The following is a 27,014-nucleotide window of genomic DNA, read 5'->3' on the forward strand; positions in this document are numbered from 1 at the left end:
AAGATCACTCTCCTTTCCCAACTCACTACTCTGACTTCACTCTTTCCCGCAGCGGGAGTTTTCTGGGTCAAAGGTCAGAGTGTTTCAAGGCAAAGACATCCACGCACACACGTGCATGCGGCCGACTCTCTCTGTGCTGCGTGGTCGGACCGTGTGCAGGAATACAGGAGGCGCTCAGGACTGCACGATTATACTACTGGATCTTATCTTCAAATGGAGCTTATCGCCCGGCGCTCAATAAGGAGTACTCCATGTGTAACCCACGCTGCCGTCAGACCGTATCTCTCAGCCAATAAGTGGGACTGACCTTCAGCGGTCTCACTTGCTGATTGGAGGCTAATGACGCTCTCCTGATGCAGATCAATGTGCATAATAACAAGTGACACAACACAGAGTCCTCTTATCTGGTATTCATTATCCTAACACAACAAATTCTCAGGTTTGCACTGTTTGATTACACTCAGGAAGGGTCACAGTGTTCCTGGAGAATATTTAATGTCTGTTATACACGGTAACATTCGAAAGCATTAAGGTTGCATGAAGAGGCTTAATGCAAGCCAAAAAATTCAAAACTGGAAGAAAAGAGAAAACGATTGTCATCACAGCACACTGATATAAAATGAATTCTGATGCATGATGTTGCACTCAGAGAGCTCGTTTCACTTTTTGCCCAGTTACCAAAAAGTAACTAGAGTGCAAGAAGTCTCATGAATATGCATTGGGTCTCCATTGTGGGCGGCGACCTTGCTCTGGATGTGTTTAAAATGCACAATCTCCCCTTGCTTACAATCAGCCTGCAAACCTGCCTGATTGTACTGAAGACTTGAAGAGAAGTCAAGAAGCTGATCTCATCTGGGTCAGAGTGAGTACCTGCTTCGCATGTTTTTAAGAATCATTGATCTCACTCTCATCCAACGTCTTGAATATTTTTGTCGAACAAAAAAAAAAAAAAAACTTATTTTTCTCTCTTCACAGAGTCATGGAGGACGCCGCAGAGATCATCCCCTTTGTCATGGAGATGCTGAGACAGAAGCCCAACCGAAGCCTCCTGAAGATCTACGTGCTGGGCTCCACCCTGGCCATCCTGGGAGCGGTGGGCTCAGTGGTGGACACAATCATTCTGCCTTTTGTGGAGAAAAGCACGGGAGAGGATGAACTGGAAGAACTCCCAGTGAAGCTCAGGGAGAAGCAGGTGCTGAAGGTACACTCCAGCATCAGTCAGACAGACGTTGTGGACACGGACATGATGGTACCTCCCGAAGCGGCCAAATATCTGGAAACCACTGGGCAGAGAAGCTCAGCGTATCGCTTACATGCTTCTTAGAAACACTGCTAAACTAAAGGGACTCTGCAGCTGCTGCTGCTGTGCTGATGGTGGTAAATCAAATCACCACTTTGTGAGCTGGTTCCTTTGTCCTGATTCAGTATTTTATCTGTGGATAAATGTGCATTTTTTGCTGTTCAATGAGCTCAAGAGATAGAGTGAAAACTGCAGGTTGCAGTATCATCAGGCTGCTGGCAGCTGACACTGATGTAGGTATTGTCAATAAATATGTTTTACTTCATTTTGTTTTAATAGATACATTATTCTGCTCGCGATGGCTGTGTTTTATATATTTATTGAATAAAATCTGTGGATGAGACTCTTCCAAAGCTGTGTGTGACGTGATGTGATTCAGAAATTACGGTAGTAAGCTCCGGTTTTACCGTGTGGTGAAATATCTGAGAGAGTTGTTGGTGTGTGAACAACAAACAAGCAAATAATATGACTTAAACAACTAAACCTTGGTTGCTTAAAAATAATAATGTTTTTGGTAAGTTATTGAGAACAGATCCCCACACACAAACATACAGAATGTTTTAGGACTGTGGGATGAAACTCACGTGCACACAGGGAGAACATGCAAACTCCACACAGCCCAGATCGCTTTCTGACCCTATGACCTTGACAGTGTGAGATAAAAGGGCGAACCATTGCACCATCAAGACGTGCAGCTGCAAGTGGGTCATCAGAATCCATGGTGATGCTGATATTCAACCACAAGGTGTCACTGTGCTTATATTCATGTGTGTGAAACTTCAAGCTCGCTCTGTTTTAATATAAGATCAGATGTGTTCATTCCAAGTGTCATAAAGAAAGACATTAATCATGTTGACTCACACCTAAACTCGTGACATTGCTTAGCTTGTCGTGGACGTGATGGAGCGACTGGTACCTGCTTGTCTGAGCATCCGAAGCTGGAGGAGTCCTGCACAGGGCTTCCTGGATCACATTTGCTGCTTCTCACAGCAGCTCCGCTCAGGGCAAGATCTGGGCATTTTGTAGGCAGCGTAGCTGTGTTTTTACTTCGTGTTTTATCTATTCTAACCAGGCTGAGATCCGCCTTGACTTGATGTACAGGCTTAAAACTCCGCGATGATAGTTGGTATTTAATTAATGACAGATTTAAAGACAGTTTAAAAAATGTCATTCTCATTAATTATTTATTGACAAATTGAAAACAATTAATGGTACATTTATTAATGTATTGTGCACGTATGTGTTTCATGCTCCATATCCCAGCGACAAAAACTGAAAACATAATTTAGCACATTTGTGGTATTATTTGTTGAAGACTGTTGTGTCAATAGCACCTCCCATAACCAACCAGGCATTCTGTTAAATTTTGTGCTGGATGAAGTGTAAATTCAGTCAGCAGCCCGACCAAAGAAACACGTTGCTTTTTTTGTTTTTCTGTTTTGTTTTTCAGGCTTTTTTCCGGTCCGGTAGCCAAACTATTAAGATTTTTCCCTCGATTTATCTCGTAAATAATAATAATAATAATAATAACAATAATAATAATAATAATAATAATAATAATAATAATAATAATAAATAATAATATTAATAAAAAAATATATATCGTTGCATTTCCGGGAACAAGGAGCCGTTGATGTCTCCATGACAACATCTCATCTCTCGTGCGTCATCAGAGGGCTTCTGATTCAGCCACATTTGAACCAGCGACAGCCGAGTGTGGTCGGATTTTCGAAGAGGAGCGAATTCATCGCGTGTTAAACAGCTTTTTTCATCAATTTTCAACTTCGTTGAGATACTTTTTCCCTTTTTGAAAGTTTTAAAGGGATTGCGTTTCACAGTAGCTTGAAAATGAGTAATTCAAATCGAGGACATACAACTTGCCGAGAGTCCAACCAAGACTCCACCCCCCAGGTAAGAAAAGAACATTCAATTCTCACAGTCACAATTATTGGACGTGAATACAACTGGAACTGCTTAGAATATTTAGTTAGAACTGCTATATTGGGGGCTTGGGGGCCTCCACACAGAAAGGCGGCCTTGTAAACCAGCCTCGCCCACTCCAAATTCAAATTTGAAATGGCTGAGGCTGGTGAGGCTACCTTTCTGTGTGGAGTTTGCATGTTCTCCCCGTGTGTGCGTGTTTCCCCTCCAGGTTTCCTCCCATGGTCCAAAAACATGTATGTCAGGTTAATTGGTCATCTTAAATTGCCTCTTGGTGGGTCATTCCATCTCAAATGAACAAATGGCTCCAGCAGCCTTTCTGATTTGCATTATGTTCAGTTTCAGTGTGGCATTAGGTCCCAAAAGAAGGTAGCAAACAGGTTTTTGGTCATATGTGTACACGTTTTGCTTTTATGCCAATTATAAGGGGATGGGTTTCAGCCATTATTCAGGTACATACTTCAGAGGTCCACAATTCTTGAAATGTGCAAGCTGGAAGCATGGAATTCACAGAAACATTTCATTTTTCACTTTTAGTTGCAAAACAATCATGTTTTTAGCCCCAGTCTGAGTGTGAAAATGTTATGGAGGGTGGAATTCCTGAAAAAAACAAAAATGTATTGACGTAAATAGCATACAGAGAGCTATAAAGACAATGCGTACACATATTACAGAAAACCTGTTTCCTACCTTCCTTTGGGACCAAATGGCACACACAGATTGAATATGGTGGAAATCAAAGGTGGTGCTGCTAGAACTTTTTTGGATATTGGTTGATTTGACATGGAATGAGCCAGGTCTGAGTGTGAGCATGAACAGTTGTATGTCTATGTGTGTTAGCCCTGCGACAGACTGGCGACCAGTCCAGGGTGTATCCTGCTCTCGCCCACAGCAGCTGGGGTTTGCTCCATATGTTTCCTTCTGTTGCCTTCACAGACAATGAAAACTGAGGCTGGAGGACCTTTACCCAGGAAGATCGTCTTGTTGAAAAACAGTGAACTGAGCAAGTGTGACAACCCTTGGAAGCCCAGAATGAAGCGTGGCAGCCCTGCAACGGACCCAGAAATGCTGACAACGGAGGCACGGACAAAGGTTCGCTCTCAAAACAAACTACCTACACCTCACTACTGATTTCAGTATGCCTGTAAATGGGCTCATGACCTGAAAGAAATGATGAATTGTCGTAGAAATTGACAGTGATCATCATAGATGAATATTCTCTATTGAGATACACGTGTTTAACCAGGCTATCTTTTTTTTTAGTTGATGCGGTTAAACAGAAGATATTTCAGAATATTCTTTTGTTGTTTGAATTGAAGCTGCAGAACCTGACACAACTACAACTCCTTGATTGACAATAATAAAATCCATTTATTCTTCGCAGAACAACTGGGTTCCTCGGAAAGCCAACGAGGTCCCAAAGACCACCCTCCAGGTCCGCAAAGACGCGGGAATGAAGAAAGAGAAGGAGCAGCAAAATGAGCAGCAACGCTCCAACGATGACTGGAGAAAACCAGGTCAGTCCCTCAGTGGAAATCCTCTGTAAGGCTGAGAATCACACAACCACAGGGACTCCAGAAGCCTGCACACAGGACGTCTTTCTGTCCCTGTGGCCAACAGCAGACTGAAAGCCCCCTACTTGTTGCATCCATCTGTTAGCTGAATTATGATTTTCCCTCATGCACGGCAGAAACAGTGGAACCTAAATATGTCCTTCAGTCGCCACCATGACTGAACAGCCAGTGTTTTTAAACTGTGTTTCTCTGTGTGATGGTGTGTTCTCAGGAACTTTCGTCGCTCCTCGATATCAACGAGGAGAAACCAGGGGTGCCCCTTTTGTGAATCGGACCACCAGGACCTTCGCCTCTCAAGACAAGACCAGGGATTCAAAGGTGAGACACACTGCAGGGAGGGTGAGCGCCTCCTGCAGCAGCTGGATGGAAACGACCAACTATTCACTGCTTTCCGTACCACCTGTGACACTGACCTCCTCCAGAAATGGACTTTCTAAATGCATTTCTCCACCTGCAGCAGCATGAGCCTGCTTACATTGTTTTAAGAAAAGACTGACAATACACTTCTTTTTCTGTGAGTGTGACATTCCTTCAAGACTACAGGATCCTTAAATATCTCTGTATTTTCCTTCTGCAGCCACAGTTTGGTGACAGGATCCAGACTTGCCGACAGGGTGAGAGGTCATGGTCACAGAGAAGGAACAGGGACGCTCCAGCCAACAAGTCAGGGTGGAACAGAGACTCTCCAGCCAACAAGTCAGGTAAGATCTTGTCATGAGCAGACAGAATTCATCATGTAAGAAAATACTTTTTTTTCTCTCAGATTTTCCGTGCAATCTAATCTTTCCTTGTTTTTTCTTTTTCATCAGAAGCATCCCAGAGCTCTGGCATTTACCAACACCCTGCAATGATATCCGCGCAAAGTTATATGACAGAATTCCCACCTTTGGAGCCAGGTAAGGGGACGGTGGTTGATACCAAAGCTGCATGACACATGTTCATGTTTTAATATGATTGTTTCCACAAAAGCATGATTTCTTTAATCAGATCAGAGCAGCTTCAGTTGATGGTTGTTGTTTTAAACAGTGTGTAAATTTCCCACACAAACACAAATGTGATTCTCTGTTATTTGTTAACAGTGAAGCCACGCGTGGCCTCGGTGCCTTACACACCTGCTGTGTCTCCGGTGGAGGCCAAGACAGAGTCCAGGTCCAGGACATACGCTGATGTGGTCAAGGGAACCAGCAGCAAGTCAGGTAAGATCTTCGGCTGCATGCAAGAAAATACTTTATTTCCTCTCAAATGTTACGTAAAATCTAATCTTCCATTGATTTTTCTTTTTGTTGCATCAGAAGTATCCCCGAGGTCTGTCATTCACCGACACCCTGTGGTCAGATCCACACCAGGGGAACGCGCGGCAGCCGAGCCCAGGAGACCAAGTGTTAGGACAGAACTCCCAGATGTGGAGCCAGGTGAGGGGACGGTGGTCTACACCAAACCTGCATGACACAAGCACATGTTTTAATATGATTCCTCAAAAGCATGATTACTTTAATCGGATCAGAGCAGCTTGAGGTGGTGGTTGTTGTTTTAAACAGTGTGTAAATTTCCCACACAAACACGAATGTGACTCTGCATGATTTGTTAACAGTGAAAGCAGTGAAACCACCAGTGGACTCGACGCCTGACACCCCCACTGTGTCTCCGGTGGAGGCCAAGACAGAGTGCAAGTCCAGGACGTGGGCTGATGTCGCCAGGGGAACCAGCAGCAAGTCAGGTAAGATCGCCCTTTGAGCTGCAGCTTCAATACATGGGAATGGCTTCAGCCAAGCTGAGCTCACAGAACTATGGAAAAGATGCAGATTTCTCACACAGCTGATTTTTGCTTTCTGTCAACGAGGCTCCTTCACATTTGCACTCGAAAAAATGAGTTGAAACTCTTGGAACAAAAAAAAACAATTTTTTTCCCTCTAATTTTTTGTGAAATCTAATGTTTTGCTGTTTTTCTGATGTGCTGCTACGTCTGAGTGGTGATAATGAGACTTTTCCTTGATTGATCTCTTTTGTAGAATCTGGAGTTTCCCCGACCGCCGGCCCTAAGCAAGACTCTGTGCTGCCGTCAATGAATTTATCTCAGCCCTGCACTCCCCCACAAGACCCAGACATGGGAGCTCTGGAAAGGTAAAGACCTGATCCAGCTTTTGTTGTTCTCCCAATCGTCGTCAGTATTGCCTCTGAAGCCTGTGTGCTTCTTGTGCCGTGTCGTCCTGATTGACTGATAGTTTGTTTTGTTTCTCTCTTCTCAGCAGTCAAAACAGAGCAGACAACGAGCCCGGCGAGACGCCGCCGCCTTCACCGTCGTCCTCACAGCCCGACTTGTTAATTCAGGAAGGCCACTGTGTAGAAGTGCAGAATGGGCAAAGCCCTCACATGTCTCGAAAGATGAAAAAGAAAGCCAAGAAGAATAGACATAGAGAGGCCAGGGAGAAAGCATTGAAGGAGCGAATCACAGTGGAGCGAGGTGAGGGGACGGTGCTCGATACCAAACCTGCATGACACAAACATGTTTCTTATAATTGTTTCCTCAAAAGCATGATTACTTTAAAGAGATCAGAGCAGCTTGAGTGATTGTGACTTTAAACTTTGTTTAAAAACACACGCGCGCACACACACACACACAAACCATCTGTTGGCTGAATTATGATTTTCCCTCATGCACGGCAGAAACAGTGGAACCTAAATATGTCCTTCAGTCACCACCATGACTGAACAGCCAGTGTTTTTAAACTGTGTTTCTCTGTGTGATGGTGTGTTCTCAGGAACTTTCGTCGCTCCTCGATATCAACGAGGAGAAACCAGGGGTGCCCCTTTTGTGAATCGGACCACCAGGACCTTCGCCTCTCAAGACAAGACCAGGGATTCAAAGGTGAGACACACCGCAGGGAGGGTGAGCTCCTCCTGCTGCAGCTGGATGGAAACGACCAACTATTCACTGCTTTCCGTACCACCTGTGACACTGACCTCCTCCAGAAATGGACTTTCTAAATGCATTTCTCCCCCTGCAGCAGCATGAGCCTGCTTACATTGTTTTAAGAAAAGACTGCTACAATACACTTCTTTTTCTGTGAGTGTGACATTCCTTCAAGACTACAGGATCCTTAAATATCTCTGTGTTTTCCTTCAGCAGCCACAGTTTGGTGACAGGATCCAGACTTGCCCACAGGGTGAGAGGTCATGGGCACAGAGAAGGAACAGAGTCTCTCCAGCCAACAAGTCAGGATGGAACAGAGACTCTCCAGCCAACAAGTCAGGTAAGATCTTGTCATGAGCAGACAAAATTCTCATCATGTAAGAAAATACTTTTTTTCTCTCAGATTTTCCGTGCAATCTAATCTTTCCTTGTTTTTTTCTTTTTCATCAGAAGCATCCCAGAGCTCTGGCATTTACCAACACCCGGCATGGATATCCGCACAAAGTTATTTGACAGAATTCCCGCCTTTGGAGCCAGGTAAGGGGACGGTGGTCGATACCAAACCTGCATGACACATGTTCATGTTTTAATATGATTGTTTCCTCAAAAGCATGATTTCTTTAATCAGATCAGAGCAGCTTGAGGTGATGGTTGTTGTTTTAAGCAGTGTGTAAATTTCCCACACAAACACAAATGTGATTCTCCGTTATTTGTTAACAGTGAAGCCACGCGTGGGCTCGTGGCCTTACACACCTGCTGTGTCTCCGGTGGAGGCCAAGACAGAGTCCAGGTCCAGGACATACGCTGATGTGGTCAGGGGAACCAGCAGCAAGTCAGGTAAGATCTTCGGCTGCATGCAGCTTGAGGTGGTGGTTGTTGTTTTAAACAGTGTGTAAATTTCCCATACAAACACGAATGTGACTCTGCATTAATTGTTAACAGTGGAGCTGGTGGCGGAGCTGGTACAGCCCGTGGTGGAGCCAGTGGTGGAGGCCAAGACAGCATCCAGGACATGGGCTGATGTTGTCAGGGGAACCAGCAGCAAGTCAGGTAAGAGCTCCTCTTGAGCTCAGAAAACTCTCATCATGAAAACACCTTTTTCCTCTCAAGTTTCATGTAAAATCTAATCTTCTCTTGATTTTTCTTTTTGTTGCATCAGAAGTATCCCAGACCTCTGCCATTCACACACCTGCTGTGTCCCAGGTGGCAGCCACGACAGAGTCCAAGTCCAGGAGAGCCGGCAGAAAGTCGGGTAAGTTCTCCTCCCAGCTGCACTTCAATACATGGGAGCCTTTTGCCAAGCTGAGCTCACAGAACTATGGAAAAGATTCAGATTTCTCACACAAGTGATTTTATGTTTTGTGATGTGCTGCTGCGTCTGAGTGGTGATAATGAGACTTTTCCTTGATTGTTCTCTTTTGTAGTATCATGGGCATTACCGATTTCCCAGACCGCCGACCCCAAGCGAGACTCTGTGCTGCCATCGACGCCTTTAACAAGACCCTGCACTCCCCCACAAGACCCAGACATGGGAGCTCTGGAAAGGTAAAGACCCAATCCAGCTTTTGTTGGTCTCCCAATCGTTGTCAGTATTGCCTCTGAAGCCTTTGTGCTTCTTGTGCCGTGTCGTCCTGATTGACTGATCAGTTTGTTTTGTTTCTCTCTTCTCAGTAGTCAAAACAGAGCAGACAATGAGCCCGGTGAGACGCTGCCACCGAAGCCCGCACCGTCGTCCTCACATCCCGACTTGTTGATTCAGGGAGGCCATTGTAAAGACGTGCAGGATGGTCAAAACCCTGTGGACCTGCAAAAAATGACAAAGAAAACGAAGAAGCAGCAAGAAAAAGCGGCCTGGAAAAAATCATTGATGGAGCAAAACATAGAGAAGCCAGGTGAGGGACGGTGGTCTACACCAAACCTGCATGACACAAACATGTTTTAATATGATTGTTTTCTCAAAAGCATGAATCCATTGATCAGATCAGAGCAGCTTGAGGTGGTGGTTGTTGTTTTAAACAGTGTGTAAATTTCCCACACAAACACGAATGTGACTCTGCATTATTTGTTTACAGTGGAGTCAGTGGCGGAGCCGGTACAGCCGGTGGTGGAACCGGTGGTGGAACCGGTGGCGGAACCGGTGGTGGAACCGGTGGCGGAACCGGTGGCGGAGCCGTTGGTGGAACCGGTGGCGGAGCCGTTGGTGGAACCGGTGGCGGAGCCGTTGGTGGAACCGGTGGCGGAGCCGTTGGTGGAACCGGTGGCGGAGCCAGTAGTGGAGGCTAAGACAGCGTCCAGGACATGGGCTGATGTCGTCAGAGGAAACGGCAGCAAGTCAGGTAAGAGCTCCTCTTGAGCTCAGAAAGCTCTCATCATGAAAACACCTTTTTCCTCTCAAGTTTCATGTAAAATCTAATCTTCTCTTGATTTTTCTTTTTGTTGCATCAGAAGTATCCCAGACCTCTGCCATTCACACACCTGCTGTGTCCCAGGTGGCAGCCACGACAGAGTCCAAGTCCAGGAGAACCGGCAGAAAGTCGGGTAAGTTCTCCTCCCAGCTGCACTTCAATACATGGGAGCCTTTTGCCAAGCTGAGCTCACAGAACTATGGAAAAGATTCAGATTTCTCACACAAGTGATTTTATGTTTTGTGATGTGCTGCTGCGTCTGAGTGGTGATAATGAGACTTTTCCTTGATTGTTCTCTTTTGTAGTATCATGGGCATCACCGATTTCCCAGACCGCCGACCCCAAGCGAGACTCTGTGCTGCCGTCGACGCCTTTAACAAGGCCCTGCACTCCCCCACAAGACCCAGACATGGGAGCTCTGGAAAGGTAAAGACCCAATCCAGCTTTTGTTGGTCTCCCAATCGTTGTCAGTAGTGCCTCTGAAGCCTGTGTGCTTCTTGTGCCGTGTCGTCCTGATTGACTGATCAGTTCGTTTTGTTTCTCTCCTCTCAGTAGTCAAAACAGAGCAGACGAGCCCGGTGAGACGCTGCCGCCGACGCCCGCACCGTCATCCTCACATCCCGAGCCGTTGATTCAGGGAGGCCATTGTAAAGACGTGCAGGATGGTCAAAACCCTGTGGACCTGCGAAAAAAGAAAAAGAAAACCAAGAAGCAGCGACAAAAAGCGGCTTTGAAAAAAACACTGAATGAGCAAAACGCAGAGGAGCCAGGTGAGGGACGGTGGTCTACACCAAACCTGCATGACACAAACATGTTTTAATATGATTGTTTTCTCAAAAGCATGAATCCATTGATCAGATCAGAGCAGCTTGAGGTGGTGGTTGTGGTTTTAAACTGTGTGTAAATTTCCCACACAAACACAAATGTGACTCTGCATTATCTTTTTACAGTGGAGCCATTGGTGGAACCGGTGGTGGAGCCAGTGGTGGAGCCAGTGGTGGAGCCGGTACAGCCGGTGGCGGAGCCGTTACAGCCGGTGGCGGAGCCACTTTTCTTGTCTGAACTCCCACAGGAGCTCCAGTTCACTGAGCCGGACAGCGCAGACCCCGGAGACGCTCCATCTCAAAGCGCCGTGTTTCCAGAGGAGCTCAGCCTTCAGCTGGAGAGACTTCTCCTGGAGGACGAGGCCAGCAACCAGCAAATCTTTGACTGGGTCGAGGTGTGAAAATTAACCCTTTAAATGTCTTCCAGAAAGGCTACAGAGAAGATATTTCAATCTGAAACTGTTATGGCATCATTTATATTTTGTGAACAGTAGGACTCGACTTTGAGCAGCTCCATGTCGACAGCAGGTTGTTTGATCATCTGAAGGTGTGTTTATCTGTTTTTCAGGCCAACGTGGAAGAACCTCAGCTGAGCTCGTCCTCCTTCGTCAGAGCTCTGGTGAAGGCAGTGTGCCAGGCCACAGTGAATGGTAAGCAATGCGGCACCCGGAGGAGACGCTCCTCCGGTGTTCTGCTCAGATGGCAGTGCAGCAGCTTCTCGCCCGTGCACTCACCCTCACTCTTCCTCCTGTTTTGCTGCACAGATAATGAAGACAGCTGTTGGATGGACGCGCTCGTCCCCCTAAAGAAGAGATTGCCGGTCTTACTAAAATACCTGGAGTCGGATGATGAACGACAGCTGCAGGCGCTTTATGCACTTCAGGCTCTGATGGACTCCCTTGGTCACCCGCCACGTAAGTGCTGCATCCTAACTAACCATCTAACTTCTTCAGGAAGTTTTACAAAGTTTTTTCCTTGAATTTTGAATGGACCTTTTCAAAAAACAAAAGCACACACAAACACATGCTGCATTAACGGGCACATAAAGAAAAACGAGCACTCAGAGAAATAATCTAATATGCATCTCCTCTCCTGTTCTCCAGGCCTCCTGTGGTTGCTCTTCGATGTCTTCTACTACTGGAGACTGATCTCGTCTTCCACGTTCCACAAGTGGCTGACGAGCACGGACAACGCCGAGCAGCAAGGAAAGGAAGAGGCCATCAAGTCGACCATGCCGTTCTTCACTTTTCTCCGGGTGTGCGATGAGTAGAGGAAGGAGGACTCCGAGTTAGGAAGAAAAACCTAAAGGGCAGGGCAACTGGAACAAGGGGCAGGGAACCACGAATAAGGGACAGGGAATTGAGAATGAGGGGTGGGGAATTTCAAATCAGGGGCAGGGAAGTGGGAACAAAGAATGGGGAATTTGACACAAGTGTCTGGAGATAGGGAAGTGTGGCCATCTCTATTTAGACTGCTGCCCCCCCAACCCTGCCCCAGGTAAGTAGTTGACGATGGATGGATTGATCAGGGAACTTGGAATCAGGGAAAAGGAACCCAGAAAAAGGGATAGGGAACTTGAGACTAGGGACAGTGAACTAGGGGGTGGGGGTCCAGAGAAGAGGAATTCAGAAATAGGAACAAGAAATTTGAAAATGGGGATGGAAACTAGAACCTAGAAATGGGGAACTCGGGACAGAAAATGGTTTAAGAAATAGTGAAAAGCAGGAATTTTAGGAACAAAGTGCTAAGAAAATGACAAAAAGTAATTTCCAGGAACAAAAAGGTAAATAAGTAAAAAAAAATTCATTTCCAACAGCACGCACTGAAGAAAGTAAGTATAAAGAGCTTGTTTCCAGGAACAAAACAGTAAGTAAGTCAAAAAAAAATAATTGCCAACAGCATGCACTGAAGAAAAAAGTATAAAAACTTGTTTCCAGGAACGAAGAGAAGCAACAGCAGCAGAAACGCGAAGACACCACCAAGCACGGACGTGATCCCGACGTCGATGCAGCGGACAACGTGTTGTCTCCTACGTCTGTGCTATTCTGGGAAATAATGCAATTTAAATGTTCATAAAAATTAAATATTAAAGACAAAAACAGCCGCAGCAGAAACACGAAGACTCCACAAGCACGGACGTGATCCTGACGTTGAAGCGGACGACGCGTTGTTTCGTGCTCCTTTGCTTTTCTAAAGCATACTGCAATTTAAATTTTAATAAAAATTAAAAACTATCTATATTGTCATGATTGCTTATTTTAATAAGTTTATGTGGGTGAAGTAGAACTTTTTTCTTCTTTGGTTTAATGTGTGATTTTTGCATTTCGTTGGATTGCAGACAGCCTTGATAAAGTTGTACAGTATGTCACTTGCTTTAAATTCCAGTATACTCTGTCCAGAAGACACTAAATGAGTTTTGTTAATTACATGCTTTTCGTTTTGGATAAGATACTGTACATAAAATTGCATCTTCTTTTCTACAGCCATAGCAAGTACATAAAAGTCCCAGTGGCTGTGCTACGTGTCACTATTCAATGTCATGCTGTTCACTGTGAGGTACAGTTACTACATACCCATACATGTTTTACCTATACATACTCATAACTCATGTCCTTCATGCTTTCACCGCTTCTTTCAAATGGAACCCTGCAGAGCTGCTGCTTCACACTCATTTGGTGTGTTTTCTAGACCCTGTCAATGGGCCAGTCTTCATCTCCCTCTGTATTGTTTCATTGTATTTTACAGCTGTGGTGCAAATAGCTTCCTCCTGTTCAGGGGTGAAACAAGGCCCTCTGCCACCCTGTCCAGTTGTGGAACAAATAAACTAAGATACATTATTGTATGAAATATGAATCATACTTGTAAACTGGAAGTGTAATCTTTTATGAAGCATTACAGAATGTATACAGTACTCCCGCTCCTGTTGTTGGATTACAAAGCTGCACTTTTGACCAAAAGTCTGAACATGAGCAATTGATAATGTAGGAAACAGCAGAGAATGGCACTCCAATTATTTGTGCATTTCTGAGAAGAGATTCACGTACATCACAGAGAGTTTCAAACTGTCATGAATCATCTTTTCATGAACTATGGACCAGATGAATTTTTAAAGATAAATTAAGGTATTTTTTTTACATGATGCCAGCTTTGACCTGCTGCAGTGAGGACCCTTCTGCGCTCGCTGTATAGTCAAGAGATATTCATGAAAAAAATCGATAAATTCATTCAGATTATTGATAAACAGCACTGTAAGCAGGACAGCACCAGCAGTGGAAAACAGTAAGCAGCAAGAGGAGATGAGGCAAGGCCGAATGGTCTACTTTTTTATGACAGGTATGACAGAGGGCATTCTACAGACTTCTGTTAGAGAATATTGCTGGCAGTTATCTGGGGTGTGCAAGCTGAGGATCCCAGTACCAAATTACAAATCAGGGCATCAGGGGAGACCTAATACAAATAGCCATTAGTCTAATACCCCACAAGACAACAAGGTGACTGAGTCTACATGCAGAATATGAAGAGTGATTAAAGATCAGGGTGATCATGCAAATATTACAGTGATTGTAGACATATGACCTTTAACCTGTGAGAAGCCCAGAAGCCCCCCCCCCCCCCCCCCCCCCCCCCCCCCCCCCCAAGAACAGACGTTGTGGACACGGACATGATGGTACCTCCCGAAGCGGCCAAATATCTGGAAACCACTGGGCAGAGAAGCTCAGCGTATCGCTTACATGCTTCTTAGAGACACTGCTAAACTAAAGGGACTCTGCAGCTGCTGCTGCTGTGCTGATGGTGGTAAATCAAATCACCACTTTGAGCTGGTTCCTTTGTCCTGATTCATTATTTTATCCGTGGATACATGTGTATTTTTTGCGGTTCAATGAGCTCAAGAGATGGAGTGAAAACTGCAGGTTGCAGTATCATCAGGCTGCTGGCAGCTGACACTGATGTAGGTATTGTCAATAAATATGTTTTACTTCATTTTGTTTTAATAGATACATTATTCTGCTCACGATGGCTGTGGTTTATATATTTATTGAATAAAATCTGTGGATGAGACTCTTCCAAAGCTGTGTGTGACGTGATGTGATTCAGAAATCACGGTAGTAAGCTCCGGTTTTACCGTGTGGTGAAATATCTGAGAAAGTTGTTGGTGTGTGAACAACAAACAAGCAAATAATATGACTTAAACAACTAAACCTTGGTTGCTTAAAAATAATAATGTTTTTGGTAAGTTATTGAGAACCGATCCCCACACACAAACATACAGAATATTTTAGGACTGTGGGATAAAACTCACGTGCACACAGGGAGAACATGCAAACTCCACACAGCCCAGATCGCTTTCTGACCCTATGACCTTGACAGTGTGAGATAAAAGGGCGAACCATTGCACCTTCAAGACGTGCAGCTGCAAGTGGGTCATCAGAATCCATGGTGATGCTGATATTCAACCACAAGGTGTCACTGTGCTTATATTCATGTGTGTGAAAACTTAAAGCAACACAAAGGAACTTTCAGTTTTCGTTGATTTTGGCGGCGCCAGTGGACAAAAGTGGTAGTGTTTTGCCTGACCGAATACCACAGTTCCCATGAGGCCTAGCGCGTGGCGTGGTAAAATGCTGCTCCCGGTGGCGTGCTGTCGGACTGAACTCGCCTTCATTTGTTTCCAGTGGCTGTGTGAAGGACGGATAGCGACGAGGTCATGAATCTAAATGAATCTAATGATGTGATGCATGCCGTAAAGCAGTCCGCACATTTGGAGCTTTTTAGTGAGCAGGGTTCCTACCACCCTCCTCACAGCTGCTCAGTCCAAGTGAAGCAACACTGACGCCCTCAGCCCGTGACAGAGGGTCATTCAGCTAGTTGTAAGTCGATGTATCATCACAAAAGATATTAAAATGTTTTATTAAGGTTGAAAAGTTCCTTAGTGTCGGTTTAAAGCTCGCTCTGTTTTAATATCAGATCAGATGTGTTCATTCCAAGTGTCAAAAAGAAAGACATTAATCATGTTGACTCACACCTAAACTCGTGACATTGCTTAACTTGTCGTGGACGTGATGGAGCGACCGGTACCTGCTTGTCTGAGCATCCGAAGCTGGAGGAGTCCTGCACAGGGCTTCCTGGATCACATTTGCTGCTTCTCACTGCAGCTCCGCTCAGGGCAAGATCTGGGCATTTTGTAGGCAGCGTAGCTCGTGTTTTTACTTCGTGTTTTATCTATTCTAACCAGGCTGAGATCCGCCTTGACTTGATGTACAGGCATAAAACTCCGCGATGATAATTGGTATTTAATTAATGACAGATTTAAAGACAGTTTAAAAAATTTCATTCTCATTAATTATTTATTGACAAATTGAAAACAATTAATGGTACATTTATTAATGTATTGTGCACGTATGTGTTTTATGCTCCATATCCCAGCGACAAAAACTGAAAACATTTGTGGTATTATTTGTTGAAGACTGTTGTGTCAATAGCACCTCCTATAACCAACCAGGCATTCTGTTAAATTTTGTGCTGGATGAAGTGTAAATTCAATCAGCAGCCAGACCAAAGAAGCACGTTGCTTTTTTTGTTTTTCTGTTTTGTTTTTTCAGGCTTTTTTCCGGTCCGGTAGCCAAACTATTGAGATTTTTCCCTCGACTTTTCTCGTAAATAATAATAATAATAAAACAATAATAATATTAATAAAAAAAAATATATATCGTTGCATTTCCGGGAACAAGGAGCCGTTGATGTCTCCATGACAACATCTCATCTGTCGTGCGTCATCAGAGGGCTTCTGATTCAGCCACATTTGAACCAGTGACAGCCGAGTGTGGTCGGATTTTCGAAGAGGAGCGAATTCATCGCGTGTTAAACAGCTTTTTTCATCAATTTTCAACTTCGTTGAGAGACTTTTTGCCTTTTTGAAAGTTTTAAAGGGATTGCGTTTCACAGTAGCTTGAAAATGAGTAATTCAAATCGAGGATATACAGCTTGCCGAGAGTCTAACCAAGACTCCACCCCCCAGGTAAGAAAAGAACATTCAATTCTCACAGTCACAATTATTGGACGTGAATACAACTGGAACTGCTTAGAATATTTAGTTAGAACTGCTATATCGGGGGCTTGGGGGCCTCCACACAGAAAGGCGGCCTTGTAAACCAGTCTGGCCTACTCCAAATTTAAATTTGAAATGGCTGGGGCTGGTTTATGAGGCTACCTTTCTGTGTGGAGTTTGCATGTTCTCCCCGTGTGTGCGTGGGTTCCCTCCGGGTACTCTGGTTTCCTCCCATGGTCCAAAAACATGCATGTCAGGTTAATTGGTCATCCTAAATTGCCTCTTGGTGGGTCATTCCATCTCAAATCAACAAATGGCTCCAGCAGCATTTCTGATTTGCATTATGTTCACTTTCAGTGTGGCATTAGGTCCCAAAAGAAGGTAGCAAACAGGTTTTTGGTCATATGTGTAAACGTTTTGCTTTTACACCAATTATAAGGGGATGGGTTTCAGCCATTATTCAGGTACATACTTCAGAGGTCCACAATTCTTGAAATGTGCAAGCCAGAAGCATGGAATTCACAGAAACATTTTATTTTTCACTTTTAGTTGCAAAACAATCATGTTTTTAGCCCCAGTCTGAGGGTGAAAAATTTTATGGAGGGTGGAATTCCTGGAAAAAAAAACCCAAAAATGTATTGACGTAAATAGCATACAGAAAGCTATAAAGACAATGCGTATACATATTAACCTGTTTCCTACCTTCCTTTGGGATCAAATGGCACACACAGATTGAATATGGTGGAAATCAAAGGTGGTGCTGCGAGAACTTTTTTGGATATTGGTTGATTTGACATGGAATGACCCAGGTCTGAGTGTGAGCATAAATGGTTGTATGTCTATATGTGTTAGCCCTGCGACAGACTGGCGACCTGTCCAGGGTGTATCCTGCTCTCGTCCACAGCAGCTGGGGTTTGCTCCATATGTTTCCTTCTGTTGCCTTCACAGACAATGAAAACTGAGGCTGGAGGACCTTTACCCAGGAGGATCGTCTTGTTGAAGAACAGTGAACTCATCAAGTGTGAAAACCCTTGGAAGCCCAGCATGAAGCGTGGCAGCCCTGCAACGGACCCAGAAATGCTGACAACGGAGGCACGGAAAAAGGTTCGCTCTCAAAACAAACTACCTACACCTCACTATGGATTTCAGTATGCCTGTAAATGGGCTCATGACCTGAAACAAATGATGAAGTGTCACAGAAATTGACAGTGATCATCATAGATGAATATTCTCTATTGAGATACACGTGTTTAACCAGGCTATCTTTTTTTTTTTAGTTGATGCGGTTAAACAGAAGATATTTCAGAATATTCTTTTGTTGTTTGAATTGAAGCTGCAGAACCTGACACAACTACAACTCCTTGACTGACAATAATAAAATCCATTTATTCTTCGCAGAACAACTGGGTTCCTCGGAAAGCCGACGAGGTCCCAAAGACCACCCTCCAGGTCCGCAAAGACGCAGGAATGAAGAAAGAGAAGGAGCAGCAAAATGAGCAGCAACGCTCCAACGATGACTGGAGAAAACCAGGTCAGTCCCTCAGTGGAAATCCTCTGTAAGGCTGAGAATCACACAACTACAGGGACTCCAGAAGCCTGCACACAGGACGTCTTTCTGTCCCTGTGGCCAACAGCAGACTGAAAGCCCCCTACTTGTTGCATCCATCTGTTAGCTGAATTATGATTTTCCCTCATGCACGGCAGAAACAGTGGAACCTAAATATGTCCTTCAGTCGCCACCATGACTAAACAGCCAGTGTTTTTAAACTGTGTTTCTCTGTGTGATGGTGTGTTCTCAGGAACTTTCGTCGCTCCTCGATATCAACGAGAAGAAACGAGGGGTGCCCCTTCTGTGAATCGGACCACCAGGACCTTCGCCTCTCAAGACAAGACCAGAGATTCAAAGGTGAGACACACTGCAGGGAGGGTGAGCGCCTCCTGCAGCAGCTGAATGGAAACTACCAACTATTCACTGCTTTCCGTACCACCTGTGACACTGACCTCCTCCAGAAATGGACTTTCTAAATGCATTTCTCCACCTGCAGCAGCATGAGCCTGCTTACATTGTTTTAAGAAAAGACTGACAATACACTTCTTTTTCTGTGAGTGTGACATTCCTTCAAGACTACAGGATCCTTAAATATCTCTGTATTTTCCTTCTGCAGCCACAGTTTGGTGACAGGATCCAGACTTGCCGACAGGGTGAGAGGTCATGGGCACAGAGAAGGAACAGGGACGCTCCAGCCAACAAGTCAGGATGGAACAGGGACGCTCCAGCCAACAAGTCAGGGTGGAACAGGGACGCTCCAGCCAACAAGTCAGGATGGAACAGGGACGCTCCAGCCAACAAGTCAGGATGGAACAGGGACGCTCCAGCCAACAAGTCAGGGTGGAACAGAGACTCTCCAGCCAACAAGTCAGGTAAGATCTTGTCATGAGCAGACAGAATTCATCATGTAAGAAAATACTTTTTTTTCTCTCAGATTTTCCGTGCAATCTAATCTTTCCTTGTTTTTTCTTTTTCATCAGAAGCATCCCAGAGCTCTGGCATTTACCGACACCCTGCAATGATATCCGCGCAAAGTTATATGACAGAATTCCCACCTTTGGAGCCAGGTAAGGGGACGGTGGTTGATACCAAAGCTGCATGACACATGTTCATGTTTTAATATGATTGTTTCCACAAAAGCATGATTTCTTTAATCAGATCAGAGCAGCTTCAGTTGATGGTTGTTGTTTTAAACAGTGTGTAAATTTCCCACACAAACACAAATGTGATTCTCTGTTATTTGTTAACAGTGAAGCCACGCGTGGCCTCGGTGCCTTACACACCTGCTGTGTCTCCGGTGGAGGCCAAGACAGAGTCCAGGTCCAGGACATACGCTGATGTGGTCAAGGGAACCAGCAGCAAGTCAGGTAAGATCTTCGGCTGCATGCAAGAAAATACTTTATTTCCTCTCAAATGTTACGTAAAATCTAATCTTCCATTGATTTTTCTTTTTGTTGCATCAGAAGTATCCCCGAGGTCTGTCATTCACCGACACCCTGTGGTCAGATCCACACCAGGGGAACGCGCGGCAGCCGAGCCCAGGAGACCAAGTGTTAGGACAGAACTCCCAGATGTGGAGCCAGGTGAGGGGACGGTGGTCTACACCAAACCTGCATGACACAAGCACATGTTTTAATATGATTCCTCAAAAGCATGATTACTTTAATCAGATCAGAGCAGCTTGAGGTGGTGGTTGTTGTTTTAAACAGTGTGTAAATTTCCCACACAAACACGAATGTGACTCTGCATGATTTGTTAACAGTGAAAGCAGTGAAACCACCAGTGGACTCGACGCCTGACACCCCCACTGTGTCTCCGGTGGAGGCCAAGACAGAGTGCAAGTCCAGGACGTGGGCTGATGTCGCCAGGGGAACCAGCAGCAAGTCAGGTAAGATCGCCCTTTGAGCTGCAGCTTCAATACATGGGAATGGCTTCAGCCAAGCTGAGCTCACAGAACTATGGAAAAGATGCAGATTTCTCACACAGCTGATTTTTGCTTTCTGTCAACGAGGCTCCTTCACATTTGCACACGAAAAAATGAGTTGAAACTCTTGGAACAAAAAAACCCAATTTTTTTCCCTCTAATTTTTTGTGAAATCTAATGTTTTGCTGTTTTTCTGATGTGCTGCTACGTCTGAGTGGTGATAATGAGACTTTTCCTTGATTGATCTCTTTTGTAGAATCTGGAGTTTCCCCGACCGCCGGCCCTAAGCAAGACTCTGTGCTGCCGTCAATGAATTTATCTCAGCCCTGCACTCCCCCACAAGACCCAGACATGGGAGCTCTGGAAAGGTAAAGACCTGATCCAGCTTTTGTTGTTCTCCCAATCGTCGTCAGTATTGCCTCTGAAGCCTGTGTGCTTCTTGTGCCGTGTCGTCCTGATTGACTGATAGTTTGTTTTGTTTCTCTCTTCTCAGCAGTCAAAACAGAGCAGACAACGAGCCCGGCGAGACGCCGCCGCCTTCACCGTCGTCCTCACAGCCCGACTTGTTAATTCAGGAAGGCCACTGTGTAGAAGTGCAGAATGGGCAAAGCCCTCACATGTCTCGAAAGATGAAAAAGAAAGCCAAGAAGAATAGACATAGAGAGGCCAGGGAGAAAGCATTGAAGGAGCGAATCACAGTGGAGCGAGGTGAGGGGACGGTGCTCGATACCAAACCTGCATGACACAAACATGTTTCTTATAATTGTTTCCTCAAAAGCATGATTACTTTAAAGAGATCAGAGCAGCTTGAGTGATTGTGACTTTAAACTTTGTTTAAAAACACACACGCGCGCACACACACACACACAAACCATCTGTTAGCTGAATTATGATTTTCCCTCATGCACGGCAGAAACAGTGGAACCTAAATATGTCCTTCAGTCACCACCATGACTGAACAGCCAGTGTTTTTAAACTGTGTTTCTCTGTGTGATGGTGTGTTCTCAGGAACTTTCGTCGCTCCTCGATATCAACGAGGAGAAACCAGGGGTGCCCCTTTTGTGAATCGGACCACCAGGACCTTCGCCTCTCAAGACAAGACCAGGGATTCAAAGGTGAGACACACCGCAGGGAGGGTGAGCTCCTCCTGCAGCAGCTGGATGGAAACGACCAACTATTCACTGCTTTCCGTACCACCTGTGACACTGACCTCCTCCAGAAATGGACTTTCTAAATGCATTTCTCCCCCTGCAGCAGCATGAGTCTGCTTACATTGTTTTAAGAAAAGACTGCTACAATACACTTCTTTTTCTGTGAGTGTGACATTCCTTCAAGACTACAGGATCCTTAAATATCTCTGTGTTTTCCTTCAGCAGCCACAGTTTGGTGACAGGATCCAGACTTGCCCACAGGGTGAGAGGTCATGGGCACAGAGAAGGAACAGAGTCTCTCCAGCCAACAAGTCAGGATGGAACAGAGACTCTCCAGCCAACAAGTCAGGTAAGATCTTGTCATGAGCAGACAAAATTCTCATCATGTAAGAAAATACTTTTTTTCTCTCAGATTTTCCGTGCAATCTAATCTTTCCTTGTTTTTTCTTTTTCATCAGAAGCATCCCAGAGCTCTGACATTTACCAACACCCGGCATGGATATCCGCACAAAGTTATTTGACAGAATTCCCGCCTTTGGAGCCAGGTAAGGGGACGGTGGTCGATACCAAACCTGCATGACACATGTTCATGTTTTAATATGATTGTTTCCTCAAAAGCATGATTTCTTTAATCAGATCAGAGCAGCTTGAGGTGATGGTTGTTGTTTTAAGCAGTGTGTAAATTTCCCACACAAACACAAATGTGATTCTCCGTTATTTGTTAACAGTGAAGCCACGCGTGGGCTCGTGGCCTTACACACCTGCTGTGTCTCCGGTGGAGGCCAAGACAGAGTCCAGGTCCAGGACATACGCTGATGTGGTCAGGGGAACCAGCAGCAAGTCAGGTAAGATCTTCGGCTGCATGCAGCTTGAGGTGGTGGTTGTTGTTTTAAACAGTGTGTAAATTTCCCACACAAACACAAATGTGACTCTGCATTATTTGTTTACAGTGGAGTCAGTGGCGGAGCCGGTACAGCCGGTGGTGGAACCGGTGGTGGAACCGGTGGCGGAACCGGTGGTGGAACCGGTGGCGGAGCCGTTGGCGGAACCGGTGGCGGAGCCGTTGGTGGAACCGGTGGCGGAGCCGTTGGTGGAACCGGTGGCGGAGCCGGTACAGCCAGTGGCGGAGCCAGTAGTGGAGGCTAAGACAGCGTCCAGGACATGGGCTGATGTCGTCAGAGGAAACAGCAGCAAGTCAGGTAAGAGCTCCTCTTGAGCTCAGAAAGCTCTCATCATGAAAACACCTTTTTCCTCTCAAGTTTCATGTAAAATCTAATCTTCTCTTGATGTTTCTTTTTGTTGCATCAGAAGTATCCCAGACCTCTGCCATTCACACACCTGCTGTGTCCCAGGTGGCAGCCACGACAGAGTCCAAGTCCAGGAGAACCGGCAGAAAGTCGGGTAAGTTCTCCTCCCAGCTGCACTTCAATACATGGGAGCCTTTTGCCAAGCTGAGCTCACAGAACTATGGAAAAGATTCAGATTTCTCACACAAGTGATTTTATGTTTTGTGATGTGCTGCTGCGTCTGAGTGGTGATAATGAGACTTTTCCTTGATTGTTCTCTTTTGTAGTATCATGGGCATCACCGATTTCCCAGACCGCCGACCCCAAGCGAGACTCTGTGCTGCCGTCGACGCCTTTAACAAGGCCCTGCACTCCCCCACAAGACCCAGACATGGGAGCTCTGGAAAGGTAAAGACCCAATCCAGCTTTTGTTGGTCTCCCAATCGTTGTCAGTAGTGCCTCTGAAGCCTTTGTGCTTCTTGTGCCGTGTCGTCCTGATTGACTGATCAGTTCGTTTTGTTTCTCTCCTCTCAGTAATCAAAACAGAGCAGACGAGCCCGGTGAGACGCTGCCGCCGACGCCCGCACCGTCATCCTCACATCCCGAGCCGTTGATTCAGGGAGGCCATTGTAAAGACGTGCAGGATGGTCAAAACCCTGTGGACCTGCGAAAAAAGAAAAAGAAAACCAAGAAGCAGCGACAAAAAGCGGCTTTGAAAAAAACACTGAATGAGCAAAACGCAGAGGAGCCAGGTGAGGGACGGTGGTCTACACCAAACCTGCATGACACAAACATGTTTTAATATGATTGTTTTCTCAAAAGCATGAATCTATTGATCAGATCAGAGCAGCTTGAGGTGGTGGTTGTGGTTTTAAACCGTGTGTAAATTTCCCACACAAACACAAATGTGACTCTGCATTATCTTTTTACAGTGGAGCCAGTGGTGGAGCCAGTGGTGGAGCCAGTGGTGGAGCCGGTGGTGGAGCCAGTGGTGGAGCCGGTACAGCCGGTGGCGGAGCCATTACAGCCGGTGGCGGAGCCACTTTTCTCGTCTGAACTCCCACAGGAGCTCCAGTTCACTGAGCCGGACAGCGCAGACCCCGGAGACGCTCCATCTCAAAGCGCCGTGTTTCCAGAGGAGCTCAGCCTTCAGCTGGAGAGACTTCTCCTGGAGGACGAGGCCAGCAACCAGCAAATCTTTGACTGGGTCGAGGTGTGAAAATTAACCCTTTAAATGTCTTCCAGAAAGGCTACAGAGAAGATATTTCAATCTGAAACTGTTATGGCATCATTTATATTTTGTGAACAGTAGAACTCGACTTTGAGCAGCTCCATGTCGACAGCAGGTTGTTTGATCATCTGAAGGTGTGTTTATCTGTTTTTCAGGCCAACGTGGAAGAACCTCAGCTGAGCTCGTCCTCCTTCGTCAGAGCTCTGGTGAAGGCAGTGTGCCAGGCCACAGTGAACGGTAAGCAATGCAGCACCCGGAGGAGACGCTCCTCCGGTGTTCTGCTCAGATGGCAGTGCAGCAGCTTCTCGCCCGTGCACTCACCCTCACTCTTCCTCCTGTTTTGCTGCACAGATAATGAAGACAGCTGTTGGATGGACGCGCTCGTCCCCCTAAAGAAGAGATTGCCGGTCTTACTAAAATACCTGGAGTCGGATGATGAACGACAGCTGCAGGCGCTTTATGCACTTCAGGCTCTGATGGACTCCCTTGGTCACCCGCCACGTAAGTGCTGCATCCTAACTAACCATCTAACTTCTTCAGGAAGTTTTACAAAGTTTTTTCCTTGAATTTTGAATGGACCTTTTCAAAAAACAAAAGCACACACAAACACATGCTGCATTAACGGGCACATAAAGAAAAACGAGCACTCAGAGAAATAATCTAATATGCATCTCCTCTCCTGTTCTCCAGGCCTCCTGTGGTTGCTCTTCGATGTCTTCTACTACTGGAGACTGATCTCGTCTTCCACGTTCCACAAGTGGCTGACGAGCACGGACAACGCCGAGCAGCAAGGAAAGGAAGAGGCCATCAAGTCGACCATGCCGTTCTTCACTTTTCTCCGGGTGTGCGATGAGTAGAGGAAGGAGGACTCCGAGTTAGGAAGAAAAACCTAAAGGGCAGGGCAACTGGAACAAGGGGCAGGGAACCACGAATAAGGGACAGGGAATTGAGAATGAGGGGTGGGGAATTTCAAATCAGGGGCAGGGAAGTGGGAACAAAGAATGGGGAATTTGACACAAGTGTCTGGAGATAGGGAAGTGTAGCCATCTCTATTTAGACTGCTGCCCCCCCAACCCTGCCCCAGGTAAGTAGTTTACTATGGATGGATTGATCAGGGAACTTGGAATCAGGGAAAAGGAACCCAGAAAAAGGGCTAGGGGGTGGGGGTCCAGAGAAGAGGAATTCAGAAATAGGAACAAGAAATTTGAAAATGGGGATGGAAACTAGAACCTAGAAATGGGGAACTCGGGACAGAAAATGGTTTAAGAAATAGTGAAAAGCAGGAATTTTTAGGAACAAAGTGCTAAGAAAATGACAAAAAGTAATTTCCAGGAACAAAAAGGTAAATAAGTAAAAAAAAATTCATTTCCAACAGCACGCACTGAAGAAAGTAAGTATAAAGAGCTTGTTTCCAGGAACAAAACAGTAAGTAAGTCAAAAAAAAATAATTGCCAACAGCATGCACTGAAGAAAAAAGTATAAAAAACTTGTTTCCAGGAACGAAGAGAAGCAACAGCAGCAGAAACGCGAAGACACCACCAAGCACGGACGTGATCCCGACGTCGATGCAGCGGACAACGTGTTGTCTCCTACGTCTGTGCTATTCTGGGAAATAATGCAATTTAAATGTTCATAAAAATTAAATATTAAAGACAAAAACAGCCGCAGCAGAAACACGAAGACTCCACAAGCACGGACGTGATCCTGACGTTGAAGCGGACGACGCGTTGTTTCGTACTCCTTTGCTTTTCTAAAGCATACTGCAATTTAAATTTTAATAAAAATTAAAAACTATATTGTCATGATTGCTTATTTTAATAAGTTTATGTGGGTGAAGTAGAACTTTTTTCTTCTTTGGTTTAATGTGTGATTTTTGCATTTCGTTGGATTGCAGACAGCCTTGATAAAGTTGTACAGTATGTCACTTGCTTTAAATTCCAGTATACTCTGTCCAGAAGACACTAAATGAGTTTTGTTAATTACATGCTTTTTCGTTTTGGATAAGATACTGTACATAAAATTGCATCTTCTTTTCTACAGCCATAGCAAGTACATAAAAGTCCCAGTGGCTGTGCTACGTGTCACTATTCAATGTCATGCTGTTCACTGTGAGGTACAGTTACTACATACCCATACATGTTTTACCTATACATACTCATAACTCATGTCCTTCATGCTTTCACCGCTTCTTTCAAATGGAATCCTGCAGAGCTGCTGCTTCACACTCATTTGGTGTGTTTTCTAGACCCTGTCAATGGGCCAGTCTTCATCTCCCTCTGTATTGTTTCATTGTATTTTACAGCTGTGGTGCAAATAGCTTCCTCCTGTTCAGGGGTGAAACAAGGCCCTCTGCCACCCTGTCCAGTTGTGGAACAAATAAAACTAAGATACATTATTGTATGAAATATGAATCATACTTGTAAACTGGAAGTGTAATCTTTATGAAGCATTACAGAATGTATACAGTACTCCCGCTCCTGTTGTTGGATTACAAAGCTGCACTTTTGACCAAAAGTCTGAACATGAGCAATTGATAATGTAGGAAACAGCAGAGAATGGCACTCCAATTATTTGTGCATTTCTGAGAAGAGATTCACGTACATCACAGAGAGTTTCAAACTGTCATGAATCATCTTTTCATGAACTATGGACCAGATGAATTTTTAAAGATAAATTAAGGTATTTTTTTACATGATGCCAGCTTTGACCTGCTGCAGTGAGGACCCTTCTGCGCTCGCTGTATAGTCAAGAGATATTCATGAAAAAAATCGATAAATTCATTCAGATTATTGATAAGCAGCACTGTAAGCAGGACAGCACCAGCAGTGGAAAACAGTAAGCAGCAAGAGGAGATGAGGCAAGGCCGAATGGT

The 27,014-nt window shown here is 45.2% G+C and overlaps 2 protein-coding genes across 3 annotated transcripts; both read left to right on the top strand.

Moving 5' to 3' along the window:
- The first annotated feature begins 799 nt into the window (after positions 1 to 799).
- g0s2 (G0/G1 switch 2) lies at positions 800 to 14,765 on the top strand. 2 transcript variants are annotated; one of them, XM_030119310.1, is made up of 3 exons: positions 800 to 862; positions 976 to 1,243; positions 14,617 to 14,765. In XM_030119310.1, exons 2-3 carry the CDS (start codon positions 980 to 982, stop codon positions 14,695 to 14,697), a joined length of 345 nt encoding a protein of 114 aa, XP_029975170.1. In that variant the 5' UTR covers positions 800 to 862; positions 976 to 979; the 3' UTR covers positions 14,698 to 14,765. The 2 variants fall into 2 exon arrangements, with proteins under 2 accessions (XP_029975170.1, XP_029975169.1); XM_030119309.1 differs by lacking the exon at positions 14,617 to 14,765 and having other exon boundaries at positions 976 to 1,645.
- A 3,187-nt stretch (positions 14,766 to 17,952) lies between these two features.
- LOC115408692 (nucleolar protein dao-5-like) lies at positions 17,953 to 24,999 on the top strand. The gene is made up of 19 exons (XM_030119566.1): positions 17,953 to 18,105; positions 18,400 to 18,532; positions 18,801 to 18,907; positions 19,167 to 19,422; positions 19,801 to 19,917; positions 20,313 to 20,438; positions 20,731 to 20,842; positions 20,968 to 21,182; positions 21,483 to 21,589; positions 21,848 to 21,974; positions 22,354 to 22,470; positions 22,576 to 22,824; positions 22,934 to 23,026; positions 23,199 to 23,319; positions 23,446 to 23,663; positions 23,844 to 24,124; positions 24,298 to 24,379; positions 24,494 to 24,643; positions 24,833 to 24,999. Exons 1-19 carry the CDS (start codon positions 17,953 to 17,955, stop codon positions 24,997 to 24,999), a joined length of 2,931 nt encoding a protein of 976 aa, XP_029975426.1.
- Positions 25,000 to 27,014: the final 2,015 nt, after the last annotated feature.

Source organism: Salarias fasciatus, chromosome 20 (genome assembly GCF_902148845.1).
Source record: "Salarias fasciatus chromosome 20, fSalaFa1.1, whole genome shotgun sequence".
In the NCBI taxonomy this organism is placed as follows: Eukaryota; Metazoa; Chordata; class Actinopteri; order Blenniiformes; family Blenniidae; genus Salarias; species Salarias fasciatus.